This window comes from Scyliorhinus torazame, chromosome 21, assembly GCF_047496885.1.
Source record: "Scyliorhinus torazame isolate Kashiwa2021f chromosome 21, sScyTor2.1, whole genome shotgun sequence".
NCBI classification, from domain to species: domain Eukaryota; kingdom Metazoa; phylum Chordata; class Chondrichthyes; order Carcharhiniformes; family Scyliorhinidae; genus Scyliorhinus; species Scyliorhinus torazame.
Window position 1 is genome coordinate 28,138,558 of NC_092727.1, and position 27,239 is coordinate 28,165,796.

A 27,239-nucleotide genomic window follows, 5' to 3' on the forward strand; every position below is an offset into this window, starting at 1 on the left:
TTGTTGTCAACCAGAGGGAAATTGTACAAAATAAAATATGTAATTCATGTCATTGAATGCAAATTGGTCTTTGCTTAGATTTTAATTTCTTGATGTTTGAATATGCTGGTGAATCAGCTGTTTTGTGCTCCATACCTTACAGGTGTTTGTCAGCATTTTAAAACACAATATTGCCATTTGCAACCAAGAAGATCTGTCAACATTACAGGACCATTGTCGAGATCCTGCCCCATCTGTCCGCAAGCAGGCATTGCAGTCGATCACTGATCTTCTGTTGGTACGGTTTTTGATCATGTTTTCAGATCAGGATGTGTACTCGAGTCAATCCAAATACTTTTAATAAATGCATGGAGGGACTTTATACGATTATGCCTGTCCTACTGGCACAGGAGTAAGTAATAGTGTGAACATTTCAACAACATACAGCTGGTGTCAACAAGTTGTACCACAAAGTGACCAGAGATTGATTCAAATATGTCATTTTCTTTTGCTCTTGTTACAGAGAAACTTTTTAAAACTTGTGGCATTAGCAGAAAATCAAAGATTGAGTCAACTGTTATTACAGAGCTTGTAATATTTGACTCAGGCACCGTTTGTATGGTTTTGGACCTGGTTGCTAATCTGTGTCTACCTATGGAAAGCACTTTTAATAAGTGTAGGCCTATGTTAAAAGTGAAAATTAAGATGATTTGAAAAATGTTTGAAATTTCACAACTTTCTCCTAAAGTGAACATCAAACTATGCAATGTTTTTCTATCCTGTAAAGTGGTTACATAGCCATTAATAATTAAACCAGTTAAGCATGTTATTTAATCACACCCTAGAGTGATTGCTTAATCAGGAACTTCTGATGTCAGTCATACCAAGGGAAGGCAGTTATTTCCCTCTGAAGAGGGAAAATAAGATGGAAGCTTGGCTAGCTGACTGCATTACCTTCATGCATTTTCTCATTGCTGCTTGCAGTGCCATTGACAGATAACTGGAAACTGGTTTCCAGATTGTCATCCTTTACTGGAGAATGGGAGATGAGACAGGAGTGTCTCTAGCAGAGAATATCTTTCAACACTAAATGTTGCCTAGATTCTAATTAGCTAGTGCTATATTTTTGAGAACTATTCAGAATTGGGAGGATTAAACTCATGAAAATAGTCGGCTGGTAGTACAAATCTGCACTATCGTTGAAAAGAGAGACATGTTACCAAAGCTTTTCATCACAACAATGACAGATGGCAGACTATCACAACAAAAGTGCGTTGATTGGTTGGCAGGTAGATTCTGATCGTTGGAGGTGTTCCCATGGTGACAGGAACAGGGAACTATCGGACCTCCCAAGTTCCCACATAATTCGAAAAAGGCGCAGGGCTTGAACTTGAACACAGTTCTTTTGTTTGCAGGGGATGATAGAAATTTGATAGAATTGCTTGTTTGTGGACCAAGACACCGATATGCAGTTGAAAGTGTTCTTTTAAATTGTAATATTTAGACTCTCAATCTTCTCCATGAGTCGTGAACAAGCAAAGGCCAATTGCTGGGACCTGGCATTGCTCAAGCACTGGAATTCATACATACTCGATTGTGTGGCAGGCAAAATGTATTTTTTTGGGACTGACTGCAGCATCCTATTAGTGGAAAATATTATTTGCATTGCCATTGCATAGTAGCAGTGTGACAGAGTACATGCTCAACCAGTCCACACTTTCAAAACCTAAAGCAATACATCTACTATTAGATTTGATTTCTGTGATTAGGCAGCACTTGCCTAAAATGATCCTGACAGGGTAGCACGGTGGCACAGTGGGTTAGCCCTGCTGCCTCACGGCGCCGAGGTCCCAGGTTCGATCCTGGCTCAGGGTCACTGTCTGTGTGGAGTGTGCACATTCTCCCCGTGTTTGCGTGGGTTTCGCCCCCATAACCCAAAAGATGTGCAGGCTAGGTGGATTGGCCATGTTAAATTGCCCCCTAATTGAAAAAAATGAATTGGGGACTCTAAATTTAAAAAAATAAAATAAAATGATCCTGACTGATAATCACTGCTAACAACCAATTTAAAATGATCAGTCAAGTTTATAACATGGCTGATTTGCTCTTAAATAGACCCATTGGAGACTCTTGGGGACCCATTTGTTGCAAACCAAAGGATGATCAACCTTCCTCTCTTTTTTGAATTACCTGAGAGCTTGGGGAGCTGTTGTTCCTTGTTGCTTGCGTCATGGCAATTCCTTTGGCCAATCAGAGTCAATTTGCCAGCCAATCTGCAACCTTTTCTCCTGCAGTTGTATTGTTTGAAATTTGGCATTCTTCCATTTGTCCTGATGAGTGTGAGATGAAAAGCTTTGGCAACACATCTCATTTTTGAACCATATTCATGAAAATCTGTTCACCCTGTGTTGAAAAAGGCTTGAATGAATAGGATCATCCCTATTGTAATAGATTCTTGAGGATTCTGTACAGGGAAAAACACTGAATAGTCTCAATCAAGTGATAATACTACAAATCAAGGGCTATATTCAGTTCAGTGATGAATAAAAATATCAACGATTACCCTGGGCCATTTTGACATTTTTCGCGCTTGAGAATCAAGAACTTTTGTAAATGTGTATTGGACTGTACATATTTCAATTTTACCAACATCATTTGAGATCTCTGATATTTAGCATACAGTTATCTTGAGCAGTTAGAATTGTAAGGAAGTAATTATTTGTTCTCTTTCCATATTAATTATCTTATCAAACTTTTACTTTTGTGGTTGCATCAAAATAATTCAATAGGTTTATATTTAGTGCTATTATATATTCTGTTTTGGATAGAATTACATGTTTGTGGTCCAGAAGTCCCCATGTGCATTTGAAAGTGATCTTTGAATCGTTCTAAGTAGCACAAAACGTGTTGGTAATGTTAATTGAATCTACTTTCATTCTGAAGTTATGGTTCAAAATGTTTATTTTCCAAATTGGTGGTTAATGAAGGATGTTATTTTTATGCTCAGATTATCTTTATGTATGTTTCTTGCAGGCTCAACCATGTAATTCGGTGTTGCAAAAGGTTTGGATGAATGGAGTCATCCCTATTGTAATCGACTCTGAGAGTTCTGTGCAGGAAAAAGCACTGGACTGTCTCCATAAAGTTATAATACAACAAATCAAGGACTATAGACAGTTCAGTGATGAAGACAAATATCAAAGATTGGCCTGGGACATTTTGACATTTCTCGCGATTGAGTATCAAGAGCTTTGGTAAATATGTATTGGACTTCACATATTTCACACGTATTTCAATCTAACAAATCCATTTGAGTTGTCTTTTATGCTTTGCGTTTATTTATCTTGAGAAGTTCGAGTCCTAGGTGAGTAATTGCTTTGTCCTCTTTTTATAGTCGTTATCTCACCAAAGCTTTCCTTTTGTGGTCCCGTCAAAATACGTTCAATTCAACGTTTGTAAAGAGCCTTATCTCTCACACTGAGACTGAACATTCTTCTGCTGCCTGGATGCTACTTTCAAAAATTGCAGGATCATCGCCAAAATTAAATTATGAGAAGATTATAGTCTCTTGGGATAATGTTTACAGGTTTGTAATATTTAAATTTACACGCAAACCATTTGCTTTTTGCAGCTAGCTGTAAAAATGTGATGTGCGGATCTATTTAGGCTGTTCTTTTTTTGTAAAACTTTTGTATCATTCAGACTTTCCAGATAATACCTACGGTAGGAATTCACTTCAATATAAGAGGGAAGGTATCAAGATGTTGTGATTTTCAGCAATAACTCCCAGTTTTGTCATCTTAACACAGGCAACTAGATCTACTGTTAGAGATGTTGCTTTGAAGCTATCAAATAAGCTTTCAGTAAGAGTATGCAATAGGTGGAATAATTTTATTTTTAAGCATTATTCATTCCCCTGCCCCATAATTAAGCGACAGTTCCTATTCGGAAAGTGTTCTGTGTTATTTGTGTTTTTTAAGCTTTGAAGAGCTTTAGGGCAGAAACCTAACATGTAATTCAGAGGCCTGATAAAGATATCAAAACCACGCTGATGCATGTTTAGGATGAATGTGTGACTGGCCTGCTTTCTTCATGGGAGACTGATTTATTTGTGAAATGTTATAAAAACAAGATGCTCAATGCTGTCCAATTTTCAGATCGTACCAGTGCAGCGTAAAATTTTCAATTACTTGATCTGAAGTTATTTTCTAATGTCTGCAGGTCAAAGATTATCGACAACAGCACTAGCCACATTCTGAGTGTCATGGGAAACATTGCTCGCCATTTGCCTGAGACAACTAGGTCTAACTTGATAGGTGAGTGAAGTGCAATAAGATTCAAGGATTTTAAAAAAATGTTTCTAATGAATTTGGGGGGCAACAGTGGTAGGGTTTGGGATAGCATTAACGTTTGTGCCTTTTCTACTGTTGGTGAATTAACTGACTTTGTCTTTCTGCTGCGTTTGGTTTTCATTCCTTTGTATCTGCCATTTGGCTTCAGGTGCATCCGGATGAATGCGACATCCGTTTATTCATGCCAGTTGCAAGGGTCGAATGTGAAGTTCTTTTTGGGCTTGATCAGTCTACTAACTAGAGTGTGCAAATTCATGGCAAAGTTGTATACAGTGGCACCAAATTGACAGTTATACTCGATACAAGTGGATGGCTTATGTTGAAAATAAACGTTATTTTTATGTAATAATGTGTTGCCTTTCTCAACTAAACCACATTGTTGTGGCAGAACAGAGTGGATCCACCCTGAAATATATTGTTTGCAACATAATGTTCCATTTTCCAAGACCTAAGGGATCGAATTTGCCACCAAAATTGCTTTATTCTACTTTTTTGATGATTGGTATATACAATAATTACTGTTAACAGGGAAATTTCTGCCATTTAGTAGAACGATTTTTGGCTCACGAAATTCCATCCTCCGTCTACCCCCCACCAGCCCCCCTGATCTCTGACTGGCCCGGAGGGAACAGTCACTCAGGCTCTCTCTCTTAGACCTTCTTGCACTGAACCCTCTTCCTGTGCCGCTTCTGCTGCGGGAATTGTAGGATGCGACTTGGTCCCGACTCAACCGCAACCCCCGGCTCAGCTTCAGGCTCTGCCCCCAGACAGACAAAGATTCCAGGCAGCTGTGATCTCAGCCACATTAATTCGAGAGTTTATGTATATCATTTCATGGGATGTGGCCAGCTTTTGTTGCCCATCCCTAATTTCTCATGAGGTGAGTTTAAATAGGGTCACATTGGAAGTTCGTTTGTGAAGCACTGCTATAGTCCTTGGCTTAGCTTTGCAAGTTCACAATTCAGCAAGGTCATGTTGTGTTGTTCGTATGGATTTCATCCAATATGACATGCACTAACTGCATTGGATGCTGAGGTACTTTGATAATTTTATACAAATGCATTGATCCTCAGTCTTGACAATGAATGTCAAACAAAGGGGGGACAACTAATGTTTCTACCCTCTTGAAGTCTAATAATCCCACCCATTTGAAGTGGCCTAAAAGCACTTTGATTTCACTACAGATAATTAAGATGTGCTGTAACTGCACAGTGGTTAGCACTGCTGCCGCACAGCGCCAGGGACCTGGGTTCAATCCCAACCTTGGGTAACTGTTTGTGTCGAGTTTGCACTTTCTCGCCTTGTCTGCATGGGTTTCCTCTGCATACTCTGGTTTTCTCCCACAGTTCAAAGATGTGCAGGTTAGATAGGTTGGCTGTTCTAAATTGTCTCTTAGTGTCCAAGTGGGGTTATGGTATAGGGCAGGGGAGTGGGCCTAGGTAGAATGCTTCAGAGGTCAGTGTAGATTCGATGGGCTAAATGGCCTCCTGCATTGTAAGGCTTCTATAACTACTACATGATTCCTTGTGACAAAACAAAATTAGACCCTTGTGTTTGATCTCATCGCTGATGAGCAACAACCTTATGTATTAAAAAATTCTATTAAGCATGTGCTTTTCTTACAGATGAGGTCCAGAATTGGATAAATACATTTTGTTCTCCTCCGGAAATCATTAGTCCCGCAGTCGAAGCCTTGTACAAACTCTGCCAGGCCCAGTGTGAGACACCTGAGGAGACACAGGTGGGGTTGCATATCTTAAAAAATAAACCAGCATTTACTCTCTTTTGGATGCCTGGTTTTGGGTATAAAATATGCATTACGAATGGTGAGAATAAAACACAAATCAATACCAAAAGGTGAAACCTTTCTGGTTGTGGCCTGCTTTAATCAGATTTTTTTTTAATGCACTCCATTCTTACTCTGATTTAGGTCTGATTCCTCTAAAAGTAGGGGGGATGGCCTGTTTCCAAACTTGTGCATTCTATTTCTGGGATTGCTAAAAATAATCCAAGGTTGATTTTCTTTTCTCTCCTTTGTGGGAAGTGTTTTTCTGCACCACTAAAATTAAAAGCTCAGTAACTAGGGAACATTGGTCACAACGTCGTATTGGTCTATGAAACATCATTTTGGAATTTTGCGCTTAAGTATTTCATACATGCATAAAATGGTTTTCAAAACTGATTGCTACTTAAGAAAAGTTGGACAATAATCACATGGTAAAGTGCAGAGTAAGCTGATGTTTTAGAATGTATTTGCAGGAAATGGTAATAAAAGTCTACTGTTCAGCCTTTTCTGACTCGCATTGGGATGAACTTTTTTATTAAAATGCACTAACCAGTGTAAATTATGATATATGAAGGGGTTTTATTGTAGGAATAAAATCACACTGTAGAGCAAATAGTAAAGTATTTCTGTAATAGGTCCTACTGGATCAGGTGTGTGGAAAGCTGATCTTGGCATGCGAGTCTTACATCTCTAATATTGTTCTCCGAGATGGTGACAATTCGTTTACGGATGAAAATATATTGGTAAGTGACAGAATCCATATCTATTAAATGCAGCCAAACTCTTTCACTGCAATAAATTGAATATTTTGACTTCACCTCTTTGCATTTTATGCTTGTCAAGATAAGGCAGAGTCTTGCAACCTTACAGTAAACTTTTTTTTGTTATCCGCCGTGCTCCAGGCATGGGTGGTGCCAGTTAATCAAAATGTCAGTTATCTGGGAGTTGGATTACTCCAGATACAGAACAGCAGGGCACCACAGTAAAACACCATTGAAGACACAACTGGCACCATGACCTTCTGACCAGCTTTCAAAAAAAAAGAAAAATAAGCTGTCAGCTTCATTGACAGTTGCTCCAAGCAGTAACTGTTTCATCTGATCTTTGGGCAGCTTTGGTGGGGTCTTGGCCGACTTTATTTTAAAAAAAAAGTATAACCAAACAGATCACCACAAGACCAACGCTGACATTCGGGGTTTTGAATATCCACCATTTGACTTTTTATTTCTGACCTTCAGACCAGCTTTTAAAAAGAAAAAATCACGAAATTCTGGTGAATCATGTATTCCAGTTGGTGCAATGCTGGATAACACAAAGGTTTATTGTAATTGTCTTCTCTTGTGGTCGGGTCGAGACCTTAGACCACCTTTTACAGAGGTACCATATTAGGATAAATTGCAATGAGCTGTAACTTGCTTGTCCTGGAACATTGTTACCTATCAATAGCAGATGAAAATTCAAAACTTGTAAAGCAAACGTTGATGCAAGAAATTGATATAGATATTTAGATATTCAAAGAATGAAAGAACAGTCCAACTTTTCTTCTTTGTCTTTTAAAGACCCCAAATCACTGATATTTAATAGGGTTTAAATAAAGTGAGTATGTAAAGTTATTATGGAAACACAATCTGGAAATGTTAATAATGGATGAATGACATTTTAATACTGTGATTTGCGCTATCGGAATTTGAGTTTGATAGAGCAAGTAGATAGAAACTATTTCCTCAGGCAAGTTGTTCAGTTATCAGAGGCTGAAGATTTAAAATAATTGACCAAAGGACTTGGTGGTGGATGAGGAGAAAATACTTTGAACAGAGGGTGAATATCTTGAACATATTATCAAAAGGTTTGGAGATATCAGATTCTATTGTAGCTTTTAAAAGGCAATTGGATATGAACTTTAAGATGACGGATTTTCAAGGATAATGGGGTAAAAGCTAAGGTGTGGGCCTAAATTGGAACCACTCTTTCAAAGCCAGCAGAGCTATGAAGGACCTAATGGTCTACACTATAACATTCTATGCTTCTAATTGCATATTCTTGCATTCTTTCAGAGGACTTTGAATTGTAAAATACAATGTTGGCCTGTCACTGTAATAATTGTGTGGAGAGCAGGTTGAAATTATGAATATAAGAGCAATTTGCATCTCACAAGAAATATCTAGGATCAAGTATATGTATAAATTTCATTCCATTCTCCTTAACCAATTTAAGAACAAAAGAGTGTTCCGAAAGCTCTTTATTTGGTGTACTCCATTATTCTTCCAACACCACGAATGCTAGGGGAGATGCGTGTTGTGATTTCCTTGGCATCAGGAGACTTGCTGAGTTCCAGGTACAACATCTTGTGTTTCTTCAGGTGAGGCATCTTTTTACACTTGGTGAAGTAGCACAGCTGTGCCCTGGAAAAGTTGAGAAGCGCATCTTCATGTTGGTTCAATCGTTTCTTGCTACCCCTACCAGCTTAGCCCATGGTGAGAATGGTGATTTTTCTTTCTCTAGGAATCGTATTATGCATAAAATTGTGACCATGATTATTGGAACAAGCTGAATGAAATTGATTTGCTTTGTTATAAAGGTGCAAAATGTCACATACTTGGCAGGTCGGTGACCTTCCTTCTGAACATTACTTTTATCTGCAGAAAATATAGTTTACTTTTATCTGCAGAAAATATAGTTTATCGTGGTTAGTTTGTTTTTGCATTGTGTTGAATGTCTAGGTCAATTTACATTATTTTAGGATTTTACACTGTGATTTCCATCACTTGCAGCTTCACAGATGCACCTCAATGTGCAACCCAACTTGATTTGATCAATATCTATTTAAGTATAGCAAACGGACAGGCAAATCACTATTGACCCATAAGACATAGGAGCAGAATTAGGCCACTTGGCACATCAAGTCTGCTCCGCCATTCAATCATGGCTGATATTTTCTCATCCCCATTCTCCTGCCTTCTCCTCATAACGCCTGATCACCTTATTAATCAAGAACCTATCTATCTCTGTCTTAAAGACACTTAGTGAATTGACCTCCACAGCCGCCTTCTGCGGCAAAGAGTTCCACAGATTCACCACCCTCTGGCTGAACAAATTCCTCCTCATCTCCGTTTTAAAGGATCGCCCTTTTAATCTGAGATGGTGTCCTCTGGTTATTGTTTTTCCTACAAGTGGAAACATCCCCTCCACTTCCACTCTATCCAGGCCTCGCAGTATCTTATAATTTTCAATAAGATCCCCTCTCAACCTTACTCCAACGAGTACAGACTCCGAGTCCTCAAACGTTCCTCATACGACAAGTTCTTCATTCCAGGGATCATTCTTGTGAACTTCCTCTGGACCCTTTCCAAGGCCAGCACATCCTTCCTTCGTTATGGGGCCCAAAACTGCTCACAATACTCCAAATGGGTTCTGACCAGAGCCTTATACAGCCTCAGTCTGTATACAGCCTGGTCTTGTATTCTAGCCCTCTTGACATGACTGCTAACATTACATTTTCCTTCTTAACTGCCGACTAAACCTGCACATTAACCTTAAGAGAATCGTGAACAAGGAGTCCCAAGGCCCTTTGTGCTTCTGCTTTCCAAAGCATATCCCCATTTAGAAAACAGTCTATGCCTAAATTCCTCCTTCCAAAGCATAACCTCACACTTTTCCACATTGTATTTCATTTGCCATTTCATTGCCCACTCTCCTAGCTTGTCCAAGTCCTTCTGCAGCCCCTTTGCTTCCTCAATACTACCTGTTCCTCTACAGATCTTTGTATCATCTGCAAACTTAGCAACAGTGCCTTCGGTACCTTCTTCCAGATCATTAATGTATATTGTAAAAAGTTGTGGTCCCAGCACAGACCCCTGAGGCACACCACTAGTCACCGGCTGCAATCCTGAAAAAGACCCCTTTATCCCCACTCTTTGCATTCTGCCAGTCAGCCAATCCTCTATCCATGCCAGGATCTTACCCTGAACACCATGAGCTCTTAACTTATTTAACAGTCTCCTATGCGGCACCTTGTCAAAGGCCTTCTGGAAATCTAAATAAATCAGGTCTACTGGTTCTCCTTTGTCTAACTTGCTTGTTACCTCCCCAAAGAGCTCTAACAGATTTGTCAGACATGACCTCCCTTTGACAAAGCCATGCTGACTCAGTCCTATTTTACCATGCACTTCCAAGTGCTTCGCGATCTCGTCTTTAATAACAGACTCTAAAAATCTTACCAATGACCGAAGTCAGGCTAGCCGGCCTATAATTTCCCATCTTCTGCCTCCCTCCCTTCTTAAACAGTGGTGTTACATTAGCTACCTTCCAGTCCTCTGGTACCCTTCCTGCCTCCAGTGATTCCTGAAAGATCATCACCAATGCCTCCACAATTTCCTCAGCTATCTCTTTTAGGACCCTCGGGTGTAGTCCTTCTAGTCCAGGTTACGTAGCCACCTTCAGACCTTTCAGTTTTCCCAGAACCTACCCCTTAGTAATGATCACTGCACTCAACTCTGCCCCCTGGTTCTCCTGGAACTCTGGCATCCCATTAGCGTCTTTCACCGTGAAGACTGATGCAAAGTAACTATTCCGTTTGTCTGCCATTTCTTTGTTTCTTATTATTACTTCTCCAGCCACATTTTCTAGTGGTCCAATGTCTAATTTTGCCTCTCACCTTTTATATATTGAAAAAATCTCTTCCTATCTTTCTTCATATTACTAGCTAGCTTGCGCTCATACTTCATCTTCTCCCTCCCTTATTGCTTTTTTAGTTGTCCTCTGCTCGCTTTTAAAGGCTTCCCAATCCTCTGGCTTCCCACCAATCCTCGCCACTTTGTATGCTTTTTCTTTAGCTTTTATGCTGTCCTTGACATCCCTCGTCAGCCATGGCTGCCTTGTCCTCTCCTTAGCATGTTTCCTCCTTGTGCCTCCCTAATAACCCCCAAAAACTCCTGCCATTGCTGTTCCACAGTCTTCCCTGCTAGGCTCCTTTTCCGATCAACTCTGGCCAGCTTCTCCCTCATGTCTTTGTAATTACCCTTATTTAATTGTAATACTGATAAATCTGATTGCAGCTTCTCCTTCTCAAACTGCAGGGTAAATTCTAACTGCAGGATAAATTCTATCATATTGTGGTCGCTGCTCCCTAAGGGTTCCTTCACCTTAAGTTCCCTAATCAAGTCTGCCTCATTACACATCATCAAACTCAGAATTACCTGTTCCCTCGTAGGCTCTGTCACAAGCTGCTCCAGAAAACCATCTCTTAGACATTCCACAAATTCCATTTCTTGGGATCCACTACCAACCTGATTTTCCCAGTCCACCTGCATATTGAAGCCCCCCATGATTATTGTATCTCCACAGAGATTCTATGCCTTCTGATCCTATATCGCTCCTTGCTATCGATTTAACTTCATTCCTTACTAACAATGCAACCCAGCCCCCTTTGCCCATCTGCCTGTCCTTTTGATAGGACATGTATCCATGAATATTTAGATCCCAGCCCTGATCCCCTTGCAACCACGTCTCTGTGATGCCCACAACATCGGACCGGCCAATTTCAATGTGCGCAACAAGCTCGTTTACCTTGTTCTGTATACTGCGCACATTTAGGTACAACACCCTCCATCGTGCATTGGCCACCTCCCTTTTCACACTCTCCTCAGTCACTGATTTTTGACTATGGCTTCTCTGCCTTACACTTTTCCCCCTTACTGCTTTTTGTTTCCGGCCCCGTTTTACTTCCCTCCGACTTCCTGCATCGGTTCCCATCCCCCTGCCACATTGGCTTAAACCCTCCCCAACAGCTCTAGCAAACCCCCCCCCCCAGGACATCGGTTCCAGTCCTACCCAGGTGCAGACCGTCCGGTTTGTACTGGTCCCAGCTCCGCCAGAACCTGTTCCAATGCCACCGGAATTTGAATCCCTCCCTCTTGCACCATCTCTCGGGCCACACATTCATCCTATCTATCCTGACATTCCTACTCTGACTAGCTCGTGGCACTGGTAGCAATCCTGAGATTACTACCTTTGAGGTCCTACTTTTTAGTTTAACTCTTAACTCCCTGAATTCAGCTTGTAGGACCTCATCCCGTTTTTTTACCTATATTGTTGGTGCCTATGTGCACCAGGAAAGCTGGCTGTTCACCCTTCCTCCTTCCCCCCCCCCCCCCCCCCCCCCAGAATGTCCTGCAGCCGCTCCGAGACATCCTTGACCCTTGCACCAGGGAGGCAACGTACCATCCTGGAGTCTCGATTGCGTCCGCAGAACCGCCTGTCTATTCCCCTTACGATTAAGTCCCCTATCACTATAGCCCTGCCATTCTTCTTCCTGCCCTCCTGCGCAGCAGAGCCAGCCACGGTGCCAAGAACCTAGCTGCTGCTGCTTTCCCCTGGTGAGCCATCTCCCTCAACAGTATCCAAAGCGGTATATCTGTTTTGCAGGCGGATGACCGCAGCGGACACCTGCACTGCCTTCCTACTCTTGCTCTGTCTTTTGGTCACCCACTTTCTATCTCCCTCAGTAATTTTAACCTGCGGTGTGACCAACTCGCTAAACGTGCTGTCCACAACATCCTCAGCATCGCGGATGCTTCAAAGTGAGACCATCCACAACTTCAGAGCCGTCAAACGGTCTAACAGGAGCTGCAACTGGACACACTTCTTGCACATGAAGGAGCCAGGGTCAATGGACGTGCCCCTGAGCTCCCACATCGCACACGAGGAGCATGACACGGGTCTGGGATCTCCTGCCATGTCTTCAACCTTAGATTTCTTATACAACTGCAATTCCAAAAAACACAAGAACGAATAAATAAACAAATGAAAAGAAAAACTACTTACCAGTCACTTACCAGGGATGAAAAGCATCTAATTTCCACCTAGCTTCAAATTCCCAAACTCAATTTCAAGAAGCCATAAGATTAATCGCATCATCTGGCAATGGCTTAGCCCAGATGCTTTTGAATTGATTTATTGAATAGTTACTTGAGTGAGCAGTATTGTATAGAATTACATTCATAATTACAAACCATACAATGCTGTCTGGAATATTGAAAACAAGATCGGCACTTCTGGAATTGATTCAATAATGGAAAAGTTTCTGAATTGTATTTTCTTCTGCTAATGTTTCAGATGGTGATGATCTCCCAGCTTCACAGCCCCTCTCTCAGTTTTCAGGACCTGGTGCTATGCCTTCTGTTATCCGAGCACATGCATTTTTTACTCTGGGTAAGTTCTTTTTGGCATAGGTTTGCTAGAAAGGGCTACTTCTATTCCATTCACTTACCCCATCTGTGTGCTTTTTCTAGCATGAACAACTGGGGAATGCTCAAGATTGGGAATTCTGTCATTTGTTTTTCTTCTCTTTGAGGTGTTGAAATTATTGCGTCAGCCATGAACTTGCAGAGACTTTAGGGAGCCCATACAAATCTTTTTGATGATAAATAGGGGTTGTGTTTATTAGAGATAAGTGATCTGACATCTTGGTTGCCTGCATCAGCATTTATTTCTGCTAAAAGCAGGAAATCTAGCCAAAGTACAAAATTATAATAGTTTCTGCAGAAATTAGGAAATGTGTTACCCTTTTATGTCTTATTAGATAAAATGTTTGACATTGCATTGAATTTAAACTGAGGTTATATTTTCTGTAGCTGAACAGAAAAGATTTTACAACATTATGCATTGGAACTAAACCATAAAGACCTGATGGAACCTGGTTCAATCCCAAGTCTGATGTGAGTTTGTAGATCTGATTGGGAACCAGTCAGGGCTTACACTTGATTGCCAGTATTGATGTGTCTGTGTTTGCACGCATCAATGAGTATTTGATGCCTGTTAATGCTCCCTGTTCTGATGATACTAAAATAAATCTGGCCTTGCTTGGATCTTAGCAATTATATTTCCGACTCAACTCTACACCCTTTATTGTGACAATGTATCACCTTATTTTACTTTGCACAGGAAAATTATGCCTGCAACATGAAGACCTAGCAAAGAAATGCATTGCAGCTCTTGCACGCGAGCTAGAGATGTGTGAAAATGTAGCAGTTCGTAATAATGTTATTATCATCATGTGTGACCTCTGTATGCGATATACTTCTATGGTAGATCGATACATTCCGAATATTGCTGTTTGCTTAAAGGATGATGACCCCTTTATCCGCAAACAGACTTTGGTCATGTTGACCAACTTACTCCAGGTAAGTGAAAAGTCAGTCTTTTATTATACAAGATCAAATAACTGGCCAAGAGTTCCATTTGTGAATAGTTTGCTGTTCTGTCCCCTCCTAACATTGATTTATACTTTCCTTGTAATCTGTGTATTCTCTTTAAGCAGTGACCCTACTATTCTTTTTTTAAATAAATTTAAGAGTACCTAATTATTTTTTACCAATTAAGGGGCAATTTAGTGTGACCAATTCACCTACCCTTCACATCTTTTGGTTGTGGGGGTGAGACTCATGCAGACACTGGGAGAGTGACCCTATTATTCTAAATCTAAAGTGATATTTATCTGAATAAAATATAAGTACAAACATGAACATGTGAGAATTTCTCACAATCACCATGAATTTATGCACTTGTGAGGAGTGTACTGCTAAATATTACATTTCGTATCAACTTCCAATTGTTCGAACTGTTTCCTAATTCCTGAATCATTTAACTGTTTCCTGATTTGCATTAAATGCTTTATTTTGTCATCAAACTTAATTGCCATGCATGCTTGCCATTTATTAAATAGCTGGACATGATTTCTCAAGACAATAGCATTTTGTAACAACCCAATTTTTGAAAGAACATAGTTAGCTGCTGCACTTACCTTGGAAAGTACTCTTCTTATAAAATATCCTTTTTATTTGGCTATTATTGGACATGCTCCCTATTGGGGCTGGCTTGTTTACGTAGGTTATGTGATGGCCTATTTGTTGGATCGAGTCATAGCAATTCAGTGTGCCTCCTCGGCTGATATATTTGTGATACCCAACTCCGTACGCTTTGAGACTGCAGCTGAACCCACATAGCACAGTGGTTAGCACTGTTGCCTCACAGTGCCAGGGACCTGGGTTCGAATCCCGGCTTGGGTCACTGTCTGTGCGGAGTCTGTACGTTCTCCCCATGTCTGTGTGGGTTTCCTCCGGATGCTCTGGTTTCCTCCCACAAGTCCTGAAAGACGTGCTTGTTAGGTGAATTGGACATTCTGAATTCTCCCTCAGTGTACCCAAACAGGCGGAGTGTGGCGACTGGGGGATTGTCACAGAAACTTCATTGCAGTGTTAATGTAAGCCTACTTGTGACACTAATAAAGATTATTACTATTAACTTGGCAAAATTGAGCAATCAACTAAAGTGAATTGTTTTCACATGTTTGGAATAGAAGCAAGAGAGAAGTTTCATAGAGCTTATTTATTTTCTTTTTGCAGGAAGAGTTTATAAAATGGAAAGGCTCCCTTTTTTTCAGATTTGTGAGTGTTCTGGTGGACCCAGATGAAAGTATTCAGAGGTAATAGGCTTTTTTAAAACTTTGTTCACTTGAGTTATCAGAAGCTTTTTGTGCTGATGAATAGGCGTTAAATCAACAATGAGTAGAATTTCATAAGGTTGGATATGCTCCACTCCCGCACAACTATTTTTTTTGTTTTGTTTACAGCAGCATTTAACGGTGCAATCTTTTAATGTGAGTGGGTTGACGAAGGGAGGTAGCCAATAGTGGAGTGACACTAGATGTGGTTGAATGCTTGTCAGACTATTACTTAAAATAACAATTTCAACAACTGCTGGTATTTATACAATGCCTTTAATGTTTGAAAGTGTTCCAAGTAGTGTTACCAAACAAATTTGACACCAAACCACAACAAGAAATATTAGGGTATATAACCAAAGCTTGGTCAGAGATTGTATTTAAAGGCTTGGGCCCACATCTTCTGCTCACCAGCAATGCTATACGTTGCTAATGCCCACAAAGATTTTACAGAACCCGACTCCTTTCCACTTGTTCTGGGATCTCCCAATCCTGACTGTTAAAGAAATGGACAGCGCAGTGTCCCCCATCTAACTCCAGTGAGCAGATGCAGGGGGAAGGAGAGGGAATGTCCCTGCACAACTTCGTTTTACTTACAACAGCATTTTAATGTCCAATCTTTTAATGGGCGAGTGAGGGTTGGCGAAGGCAGGGAGCCAATCATGGTGTCATTAAAATTGACATTGTTGCAGAGGCCAGTATTGGAGGTGCACAAACCTTCGAAGCTTAGGGCTGAAGAACATTACAGAGTGAGGAAGGGGCAAGGCAATGGAGGGATTTGAAAATGAGGATAAAAACATTTTAATGGAGGAATTGCTTACCAGTAATCTATATAGCTCAATGCCCACAGGGATTATGGGTGAGCAGGAGTTGGATTGAGTGAGAAGTTTTTGATGATCTCAAGTTTATAACTGGTAGTAATTGGTTAGACTGTTAGGAGTGTGTGGAATAGCCAAATCATGAGGTAACAAAGGACATGGATGAGGGTTTCAATATCAGATGAGTTGAGGCAGGGTGGAGTCAGATGATGTAACAGTCGGCTGAAGCTCATCTCCGTGTCCAACATGACACCAAGGTTGCAAAGTCTGATTCGGCTCAGTTTAAACTATACTAACTGTTCAAACTCCTGTTTATGACTGTTATGTAGACTGCCATATATTTTGCTTTTAATTTAGACTCCCAGTGTTTTCATATTGATTTTGTTTCAACTTGTATACAGTTTCTAGATGGGAAACTATCTGTTCTCCCTCAGTGTTTCCCTGTGCCAGCCATTAGGAAGTGCACTGTTGTCCAAGACAGGCTTGCATTCGCAAGAGCAACACACTGATGAGTGGTGTTCACGAGACAATGGACTGGATTCTCCGCAGCTTGACGCTGTAATCGCGGCCAGGGCGGAGAATCCAGTTTGACGCCGTAATCGGACCCGGCGCCGGTCCAGCGATTCTCCAGGCACCAAAAGTTGGCGTCATCGTGGAGTACAACGCGCCGCCGGGGGGCCCATTGCCAGAAGCCAGCTCAGCAAACCTCCGCTCCTGACCGGCTGAGTTCCTGACGGTGTGGAACTAACCACCAATTGCCGGTCGGGATGCTCGCGTGGCGGCTGCGGACTTAGTCCGCAGCCACTCTGGCCGGGGGGGCGGGCTGATCGGAGGCTGGGGGGGGGGCTTATAGGCGGCTGGCGATTAAATGCGCGGGGTTTGAGGCTTCGTTGCAAGGGCGATCGGGGGTGTCTTTCTTCGGTGTGGTTCCGCGGTCCGAGTCCGCCATGAAGCACAACAAAGCCGCTGGAGGCTGCCGCCACCACGGCTATGAATTCACTGAACTTCTTATTTGCAGGAATTTCTGGAGTTAAACTCCACCTTTTTGATACCGGCAAGGGAAATAGTCTCATTTTGGGAGAATCCAGCCCAATGCCTTTATAAAAAATAAAAATAAATCAGATGTAAATATTAAACCAGTATCATGTGCAGTTAAGAGACTAGATAATTTAAAGGTTAGTCCACATAAGAAATATAAACCAGAACAGACCATACAAACCCTCTAACCTCCCATGAGATCATGGCTGACTTCTGCATCAACTACATTTTCATGCCCTAGCCCATGGGCGGGATTTTCCATCGGCCAATGTCGGAATGGCAAAACATGCAGCTGATATGTGACCATCAGATGTGCATCATGCATGTCTGCGCCCGATACCCAGGCAGTGTGCACGGCGCCTTCATCCTGGCACACTCGATGGTCCCTGGCTTCTTCGAGGAGCACACCTGGCTGGGTGGTTGGCTCCAAGGCACAGCTGATGATTCCTATCCTGACCATAGATGGACGTGGAGACCTGCTACAACGACGCCATGCCGCGACCAAGGGCGGTGATTGAGCAGTGCTGCAGCATCCTGAAGATGCGGTTCAGGTGCCAGAACTGCGATGCAAGGGTTCGCCTGGTGATGTGCTGCGTCCTCCATAACATTGTGCAGAAGAAGGGCGACGTGCTGGAGAAGGAGGATGTATGCAAGGCCTCGTCCAATGAGGCGGATGAGGGATTGGGGGCGGATGGACGGGGCATGGGAGGCCGCACAATTTTCCCGCCAGGGCCAATGCTCACGGGACCCTCTGGTCGCCTCCAGGTTCACTGACCAGGGAGGACACCGGGCAGGGAAACAGGCCCCCCCCCCACCCCCCCATGCTGTGCGCCTGCAACCTCCTCCATGATACATACCTGCCACACTATGAAGTGTGGGCCCTGGGTTGACATTAACGGCGGGTCTGGCCTATGGGATGGAGGGTTATGACAACCCACCCTGTGATGAGCTCTGGTGCTTCGCATCGTTTGCCAACATCTGGCTCCTGCCCACGGTAGCACAATCCATCTGGGTGATCCCTGCATTTGAGCAGTCACACGGTCCCATTGAATCCCTGGGGTGGCAGAGGTGGGGACGAAGGCATGCTCAGGAGGATAGTGGTGAGACAGTAAGTGCTGGCTGTACTGCGGTCCTTGAGCCAAACCCATCCACCCATTTCTTCGCTTTTCTGCAGTGGGGCCACAGGTCCGGCGGTCCAGTCGTCTACCTCTCCTCCACGGCGTCCAGCAGGGTCTCAGTGTTGCTGTCCGTAAAATGGGATGGCGCTCTCCTCACTGCTATCTTGTTGGCTAGGATGGTGTGTTTGGAATGAAGTGGGTATATGCGGCTACAGCTTGTCAGCCTCCTGAGTATCAATTGCGAATCTGGCACCCTTTCCCATTGGAATCGATTGTGTTTCACATGGCACCAGTGCTAGCCCCATAAACAGTCATTGAATCGGTCTAGCTGCAGCGCCAGCTTTTGCTGCCGTGGAAGTCCACTAATCCTGCCCTGACATCAACACTTCGTCTCAAGGGTCCCTGGTTCGATTCCCGTCTTGGGTCACTGTCTGTGTGGAGTCTGCACGTTCTCCCTGTGTCTGCGTGGGCTTCCTCTGGTTGCTCCGGTTTCCTCCCACAGTCCAAAGATGTTTTGGTTAGGTGGATTGGCTATTCTAATTTGCCCTTGGTGTCCATAAAGGTTAGGTGGGGTTACGGGGATAGGGTGGAGGTGTGGGCTTGGGTAGGGTGCTCTTTCTAAGGGCCTCCTTCAGCACTAAATTCTATGAAAATCCCATTCTATGAGAACAGCGAATCCAGCGGCATATCTTTTGATTCCCTTGGTGTCAAAAATCCAAAAGCTTCGATCTTGACTGTACTAAACAACAATGCTTAGTGTCCACAGCCTCTGAGGTAGAGCATCCGAAAGATTCGCAGTTAAATTGTGTGTGAAGATATTTCTTCTATCAGTCCTAAAAAGATGACGCTTTATCCTGAGACTGAGCCCATGATCTATTAAGCCAGCAGAAACTCTCAGCATCGATCCTGTCATGCTTTCTTTGGGAAAAGAAAATGAGGGTAAAAAAAAAAGATCCATCGGTCTTTTCTTTTATTCATTTGTGGGATGTGAGCATCACTAATAAGACCAACTGTATTGCCCACTCCTAAATGCCCTTGGGAAAGTAGTGGTGAGCTGCCGTTTTGAACTGCTGCAGTCTCTGGCCTATTGAAACTCACCCATTAAGTATGTTAGCCGCCATGGTAACAAATAGATTTTTGAATAACAATTTTTCTACTTTTCCCCGATAGAACATTCCAAACAACTGGCACCTTCTGTCTCAAGCTGTCTTTTCCTCTGATACCCGCTCTAAATTCCTTTTTAAATATATGTCCTCTGGTCCTACTATCTTATGTTTTAAAGTTTTAAGATAAGTTTGCTTTTTACTTGGGCAAAGTAGAGGTTAATCAACCTCTTATTCCTTAAGTTTAAAGCAGAACCGACTGCTTTTACATCATAGTTTCTGTTTGTTTGCCTTTGTGATTTTAAAACTGCAAGTTGAATATCTGAAACTGATTTCTGTTTCTTTCCCAGATTTGCACAGTTCTGTTTAGTCCACCTGCTCTTGAAACGAAACCCAGTTATGTTTTCGCAACATTTTATTGAATGCATTTTGCACTTCAATGGTTATGAAAAACACGAAAAGTACAACAAATTTCCTCAAACTGAACGGTATGTAAGCTTTTCCTCTGGATTAAGACTGACCGTGGATTATAGTGACTCACTTTGACAACTACTCTGAAACCTTTTGCATTTAAGCATGAGATACTTCCTAATATCTGTTCAAAAGATAACCCGATTAATCACTGATATTTTAATAGATTGCGAAAACTTCATAAATTGATGATCCTTGCCTTTTCACGCGTAAAGTTAAATGCAAAGAGGGTGTCTTGGTTCTGTAATGTGTAGCTTTTAAAATGACGGACTATTGCACAAGATAATTACTGTACTTGCTTTCTTAGAACTAAGTTGTCATCTGTTTAAACACCGAAAGGTGCCAGTGAGTTCATGTTTCAAATCACTTGTTCTCCCTGTGTTTTAACCCTTCCCTTTGATAGTCCGTAATGCTGTGCATTTTGGAAATTGCAATTTTCTCCAACGGGAATCAGGATTTCTTAAATTTATAGATTCCAGATGTGAATATTTTGAGCTACACGTTCAGTATGATACAGAAGTTTTCAGAATTCTGAACTTCCATTATGTAATGGTTTGGGCAATTTAGATTTCTTAATATGCTACCACTCCTCCTACTGCATTGAATATATTTAATAGTGTTCTGTGCTGGGGTTTTATGATCAGTGGCAATTTCCTTGAACTATTTTTCAAATTGCCTTGTTATATGCTCTCATTGACCATTGTTTTCAGTTGGCTGTTGCACAGGTTAGCTGGATTGACAGTGCTAAATTGCCCCTTCATGTCCAAATATATGCAGGTTCGGTGGGGTTTAGGGATAGGGTGGAAGAATGGACTTGGGTAAAATGCTCTTTCGGAGGGTAGGTGCAGACCTGATGGGCCGAATAGCCTCCTGCACTGTAAGGATTCTATGGTTACGAAGCACAGCAAATTAAATTAAATTGTCCAGTTGAAGATGACATTCCTCGGTTGATGTTTAGTTACAAAGACTCAGTAGCCCCCTCAAACAAGTGCCTTCCTATGGTGACTTCAAAGCTCGCTGTTTAACATAAAATTGTCAGTAAGAAAATGAATTGCAGTAGCATCAATCTTTTTCAAAGGGATATTAATTGTGGCATTCATTCACTTAAATGTAACAGTTGTATTCATGAAGAGCAATCATTCTCCCACTATGTCTATGGGTCTCCATTTCACATTTGTAAGATCATTGTATGAAGTGTTTTAAATCTATTCAGCAGTTGAGAAAATTGTTTCTGTTTGGCTATTCACCAGGTAATGTATGAAGTTTGTGTTAGTATGTTTAGCATTGCTAAAGAGTAGTACGATTCATGACAGCTGTCCCATCTTGACAGGGAGAAGAAACTCTTTTCTTTGAAGGGGAATAGAAACCGAGAGAAGCGAATGACTATTTACAAGTTTCTATTGGAACACTTCACGGATGAGCAACGCTTCAGCATTACTAATAAAATTGCTCATAATATTCTCGGTACGGATTTCTTTTGTTCCCTCTGGAAGTTTTTAGTGTAGTTGTAAGTTTTAAGTTAAATCCAGTTAAATGGGAATCATAAATTATGATCATTAAACCTATGACACAATCCAAGGGTTCAAATGACATAACCTCAACCAATATGATTATATGTTTAGAGTTCAGGTGACCATTTATTACGGCTTTTAATTTTAAAAGATATTATTCCGTTTAAACCATGCAGTCCACCCCCTGCCGTCACTGCCAATGTAACTTATTAATGAATTGTTCCTGAAAAAGAAGTATTATTGCTATGCCCCGTCCTGTCCTGGGTCTCCCAGTTAAGATGGAGATGAGGGGGAATTTCTTTTGGAGATTGTTTGTTTTGGAATTCTATTCCACAGAGAGCAGTAGGGGATGGGTTGCTAAATATATTCCAGGTTAAATTTTTGAATGACAATGAAGTTGAGGGTTATGAGGGCAGACAGGAAAGTAGAATTGGGGGCACAGATCAGCCATGAATGGGTCAAATGGCCTTCTATTAGGATCTTATTTAAAAGTAACTTTGTGACAATATTTTACAGTAACTTTATGACAAAATGCATGCAGGTTTTGATTTAATGGAATTATGATTTAAAAAGGAATATAAATAAATCTATTTAAAACTACATTCGCTACCAATTAAAAAAATTATATATAAATATTAAAAGTTTGTGTCTTGCCTAAAATGTAAGGCTGTACAGCTTTAGGTGGGTGCCAATTCCAGGCTGGTTACTTTTTTGGAAGAGGTATAATATATGTACTTGTGTGATTTGCTTATACCCAGCTTGTTTCGTTGATGGTGTGCTTCCTTTGGACATGGAGGCGAATGAGTTACTGTCGGATACTTTTGTGGTGATGAGTTGCAAGGAGATCAAGCTGTCCTCTATGAGAACAAAAGCTACCGATGAAGCCCAAGTGGATGATGAAATGGCCCTGGCTAATGCGGTGATGCAGGCAGCACAGAAAAAACTCATATCTCAGGTAACTAACTACGAGCTGCAGGCAAATGTTTATAGATTTGGTGCGCGCAACCCTGTTAAGGTGAACTGTTGAGTATATTACAACATTGTCATGTTAAACATGTTATTATCCATTTTACTGAATTCGGCAGCAGAAGACATTCAGATTTCTCTTTACCTTCCCCCCCCCCCCCCCCCCCCCCTTCAAAATTTAAATAAAAATATTGAAAATAATTTTATACACTGATCTTTTCCTTCTATGCAATTTTGAAAATGTCAGTGGCCCTGATGAGAAGTTTTTATGAGCATGAGAGGCATAGTTTGAACAAATTCTACTTCTTGAAGCTGATCAAAAATTGTTTTTGGAGATTCTTTTGACCAGTAAAGCCAGTGTTACAAAGAACGGGAATATTTGATGTGTCTCAGTTCTTGCTGAGTGTTTTGCAGCCAAACCTAAACCATGATTAACTAAGTCCGCTGCAGTGCATTCACAGAACTATAGAATCACTACAGTGCAGAAAGAGGCCATTCAGCCCATATCAAGTCTGCACCGACCCCCTGAAAGAGCAGTCTAACCAGGCCCACTCCCCCGCCCTCGCCCTATCCCTGTAACCCCATCTAACCAGCACATCCCTGGACATTAAGGGGCAATTTAGCATGGCAAGTCACATTGAAAACAGCGCGGGAGGTGAGTGAGCCAGGACTCTGAAAACAGCGCGGGAGCTGAGTGAGCCGGGACAGTGAAAACAGCGTGGGAGGTGAGTGAGCAAGGATTCTGAAAACAGCGCGGGAGCTGAGTGAGCCAGGACTCTGAAAACAGCGCGGGAGCTGAGTGAGCCGGGACTCTGAAAACAGCGCGGGAGCTGAGTGAGCCGGGACAGTGAAAACAGCGCGGGAGGTGAGTGAGCCGGGACAGTGAAAACAGCGCGGGAGGTGAGTGAGCCGGGACAGTGAAAACAGCGCGGGAGCTGAGTGAGCCGGGACAGTGAAAACAGCGCGGGAGCTGAGTGAGCCAGGACAGTGAAAACAGCGCGGGAGGAGAGAGAGCCTTGACAGTGAAAACAGCGCGGGAGGAGAGAGTGCCGGGACAGTGAAAACAGCGCGGGAGTTGAGTGAGCCAGGACTCTGAAAACAGCGCGTGAGCCGGGACTCTGAAAACAGCGCGGGAGCTGAGAGAGCCGGGACGTTGAAAACAGCGCGGGAGTTGAGTGAGCCGGGACAGTGAAAACAGCGCGGGAGCTGAGTGAGCCTGGACAGTGAAAACAGCGCGGGAGATTTAAAAAGCGCGGGAGCTGTGAGTCGGAGCGGAGATTTTAAAAGATCGCGGCCTAGTTTCAGGAGCCGTTCGGAGGATGAGGAGCAGTCTCTGTCAGGGAGAGAACCTGAGAACATCTAAGACACTCAGAGGGTAAGAAGGTAGGTAAGTGATTTTTACTCATTTTTACTTTTATGCCTTTTTCAAATTGTGTGTGTCGGGGGGAAACTGAAGTGACATCACAGAAAAGCTGTGGCCTGAGTGGCTGGTTGGGAATCTACACAAAATTTAAAAATTAAGCATTTGTAACTAATTAAACATAATTACTTAATTATAATTTAGAGGGATATCTAAGCCAGAGATCGGAGAGTACTATATTTAGCTTTTGCATTTTATTAGAAATCTAGTGCTAGGAAACAGATAGTTAACAGTAACTTTGAAATTAAAAAAATATATATATTTTTTAAAAAATTTTAATTAATTGACGCAATGTCAGTTAGAGGGGTGCAGTGCTCTGACTGTGAGATGTGGCAGGTCCGGGAGGCTTCCAGCGTCCCGGATGGCTTCATCTGCAGAAAGTGCACCCAACTGGAGCTCCTCACAGACTGCATGGTTCGGTTGGAGCAGCAATTGGATGCACTTAGGAGCATGCAGGTGGCGGAAAGCGTCATAGATCGCGGTTATGTAAATGTGGTCACACCCAAGGTGTAGGCAGAGAAATGGGTGACCACCAGAAAGGGCAGGCAGTCAGTGCAGGAATCCCCTGTGGTTGTCCCCCTCTCGAACAGGTATACCCCTTTGGATACTGTCGGGGGGATAGCCTATCAGGGGAAAACAGCAGCAGCCAGAGCAGTGGCACCACGGCTGGCTCTGATGTTCAGAAGAGAGCGTCAAAGCGCGTAATAGTAAAAGGGGACTCTATAGTCAGGGGCACAGATAGGCGCTTGTGTGGACGTGAAAGAGACTCCAGGATGGTATGTTGCCTCCCTGGTGCCAGGGTCCAGGATGTCTCCGAACGGGTAGAGGGCATCCTGAAGGGGGAGGGCAAACAGGCAGAGGTTGTTGTACATATTGGTACTAACGACATAGGCAGGAAGGGGCATGAGGTCCTGCAGCAGGAGTTCAGGGAGCTAGGCAGAAAGTTAAAAGACAGGACCTCGAGGGTTGTAATCTCAGGATTACTCCCTGTGCCACGTGCCAGTGAGGCTAGAAATAGGAAGATAGAGCAGCTAAACACGTGGCTAAACAGCTGGTGTAGGAGGGAGGGTTTTCGTTATCTGGACCACTGGGAGCTCTTCCGGGGCAGGTGTGACCTGTATAAGAAGGGCGGGTTGCATCTAAACCGGAGAGGCATAAATATCCTGGCCGCGAGGTTTGCTAGTGTCACACGGTAGGGTTTAAACTAGTATGGCAGGGGGGTGGGCACGGGAGCAATAGGTCAGATGGTGAGAGCATTGAGGGAGAACTAGGGAATAGGGACAGTGTGGCTCTGAGGCAGAGCAGACAGGGAGAGGTTGCTGAACACAGCGGGTCTGGTGGCCTGAAGTGCATATGTTTTAATGCAAGAAGTATTACGGGTAAGGCAGATGAACTTAGAGCTTGGATTAGTACTTGGAACTATGATGTTGTTGCCATTACAGAGACCTGGTTGAGGGAAGGGCAGGATTGGCAGCTAAACGTTCCAGGATTTAGATGTTACAGGCAGGATAGAGGGGGATGTAAAAGGGGAGGTGGAGTTGCACTACTGGTTCGGGAGAATATCACAGCTGTACTGCGGGAGGACACCTCAGAGGGCAGTGAGGCTATATGGGTAGAGATCAGGAATAAGAAGGGTGCAGTCACAATGTTGGGGGTTTACTACAGGCCTCCCAACAGCCAGCGGGAGATAGAGGAGCAGATAGGTAGACAGATTTTGGAAAAGAGTAAAAACAACAGGGTTGTGGTGATGGGAGACTTCAACTTCCCCAATATTGACTGGGACTCACTTAGTGCCAGGGGCTTAGACGGGGCGGAGTTTGTAAGGAGCATCCAGGAGGGCTTCTTAAAACAATATGTAGACAGTCCAACTAGGGAAGGGGCGGTACTGGACCTGGTATTGGGGAATGAGCCCGGCCAGGTGGTAGATGTTTCAGTAGGGGAGCATTTCGGTAACAGTGACCACAATTCAGTAAGTTTTAAAGTACTGGTGGACAAGGATAAGAGTGGTCCTAGGATGAATGTGCTAAATTGGGGGAAGGCTAATTATAACAATATTAGGCGGGAACTGAAGAACATAGATTGGGGGCGGATGTTTGAGGGCAAATCAACATCTGACATGTGGGAGGCTTTCAAGTGGCAGTTGAAAGGAATTCAGGACCAGCATGTTCCTGTGAGGAAGAAGGATAAATACGGCAATTTTCGGGAACCTTGGATGACGAGAGATATTGTAGACCTCGTCAAAAAGAAAAAGGAGGCATTTGTCAGGGCTAAAAGGCTGGGAACAGACGAAGCCTGTGTGGAATATAAGGAAAGTAGGAAGGAACTTAAGCAAGGAGTCAGGAGGGCTAGAAGGGGTCACGAAAAGTAATTGGCAAATAGGGTTAAGGAAAATCCCAAGGCTTTTTACACGTACATAAAAAGCAAGAGGGTAGCCAGGGAAAGGGTTGGCCCACTGAAGGATAGGCAAGGGAATCTATGTGTGGAGCCAGAGGAAATGGGCGAGGTACTAAATGAATACTTTGCATCAGTATTCACCAAAGAGAAGAAATTGGTGGATGTTGAGTCTGGAGAAGGGTGTGTAGATAGCCTGGGTCACATTGAGATCCAAAAAGACGAGGTGTTGGGTGTCTTAAAAAATATTAAGGTAGATAAGTCCCCAGGGCCTGATGGGATCTACCCCAGAATACTGAAGGAGGCTGGAGAGGAAATTGCTGAGGCCTTGACAGAAATCTTTGGATCCTCGCTGTCTTCAGGGGATGTCCCGGAGGACTGGAGAATAGCTAATGTTGTTCCTCTGTTTAAGAAGGGTAGCAAGGATAATCCCGGGAACTACAGGCCGGTGAGCCTTACTTCAGTGGTAGGGAAATTACTGGAGAGAATTCTTCGAGACAGGATCTACTCCCATTTGGAAGCAAATGGACGTATTAGTGAGAGGCAGCACGGTTTTGTGAAGGGAAGGTCGTGTCTCACTAACTTGATAAGAGTTTTTCGAGGAGGCCACTAAGATGATTGATGCAGGTAGGGCAGTGGATGTTGTCTGTATGGAATTCAGGAAGGCCTTTGACAAGGTCCCTCATGGTAGACTAGTACAAAAGGTGAAGTCACACGGGATCAGGGGTGAGCTGGCAGGGTGGATACAGAACTGGCTAGGCCATAGAAGGCAGAGAGTAGCAATGGA

At 42.8% G+C, this 27,239-nt stretch overlaps 1 protein-coding gene across 3 annotated transcripts in view; it reads left to right on the forward strand.

Moving 5' to 3' along the window:
* ncapd3 (non-SMC condensin II complex, subunit D3) overlaps positions 1 to 27,239 on the forward strand; it is a 100,756-nt gene that overhangs the window by 40,772 nt on the left and 32,745 nt on the right. For all 3 annotated transcript variants that reach the window (XM_072486644.1, XM_072486643.1, XM_072486642.1), the window contains exons 15-27: positions 143 to 277; positions 3,013 to 3,233; positions 3,374 to 3,565; positions 4,201 to 4,295; positions 5,957 to 6,072; positions 6,753 to 6,860; positions 8,477 to 8,591; positions 13,231 to 13,326; positions 14,059 to 14,297; positions 15,519 to 15,598; positions 20,044 to 20,181; positions 21,495 to 21,628; positions 22,434 to 22,630. In XM_072486644.1, coding sequence (XP_072342745.1) covers positions 143 to 277; positions 3,013 to 3,233; positions 3,374 to 3,565; positions 4,201 to 4,295; positions 5,957 to 6,072; positions 6,753 to 6,860; positions 8,477 to 8,591; positions 13,231 to 13,326; positions 14,059 to 14,297; positions 15,519 to 15,598; positions 20,044 to 20,181; positions 21,495 to 21,628; positions 22,434 to 22,630 — 1,866 coding nt within the window. The remainder of the gene's footprint in view (positions 1 to 142; positions 278 to 3,012; positions 3,234 to 3,373; positions 3,566 to 4,200; positions 4,296 to 5,956; positions 6,073 to 6,752; positions 6,861 to 8,476; positions 8,592 to 13,230; positions 13,327 to 14,058; positions 14,298 to 15,518; positions 15,599 to 20,043; positions 20,182 to 21,494; positions 21,629 to 22,433; positions 22,631 to 27,239) is intronic.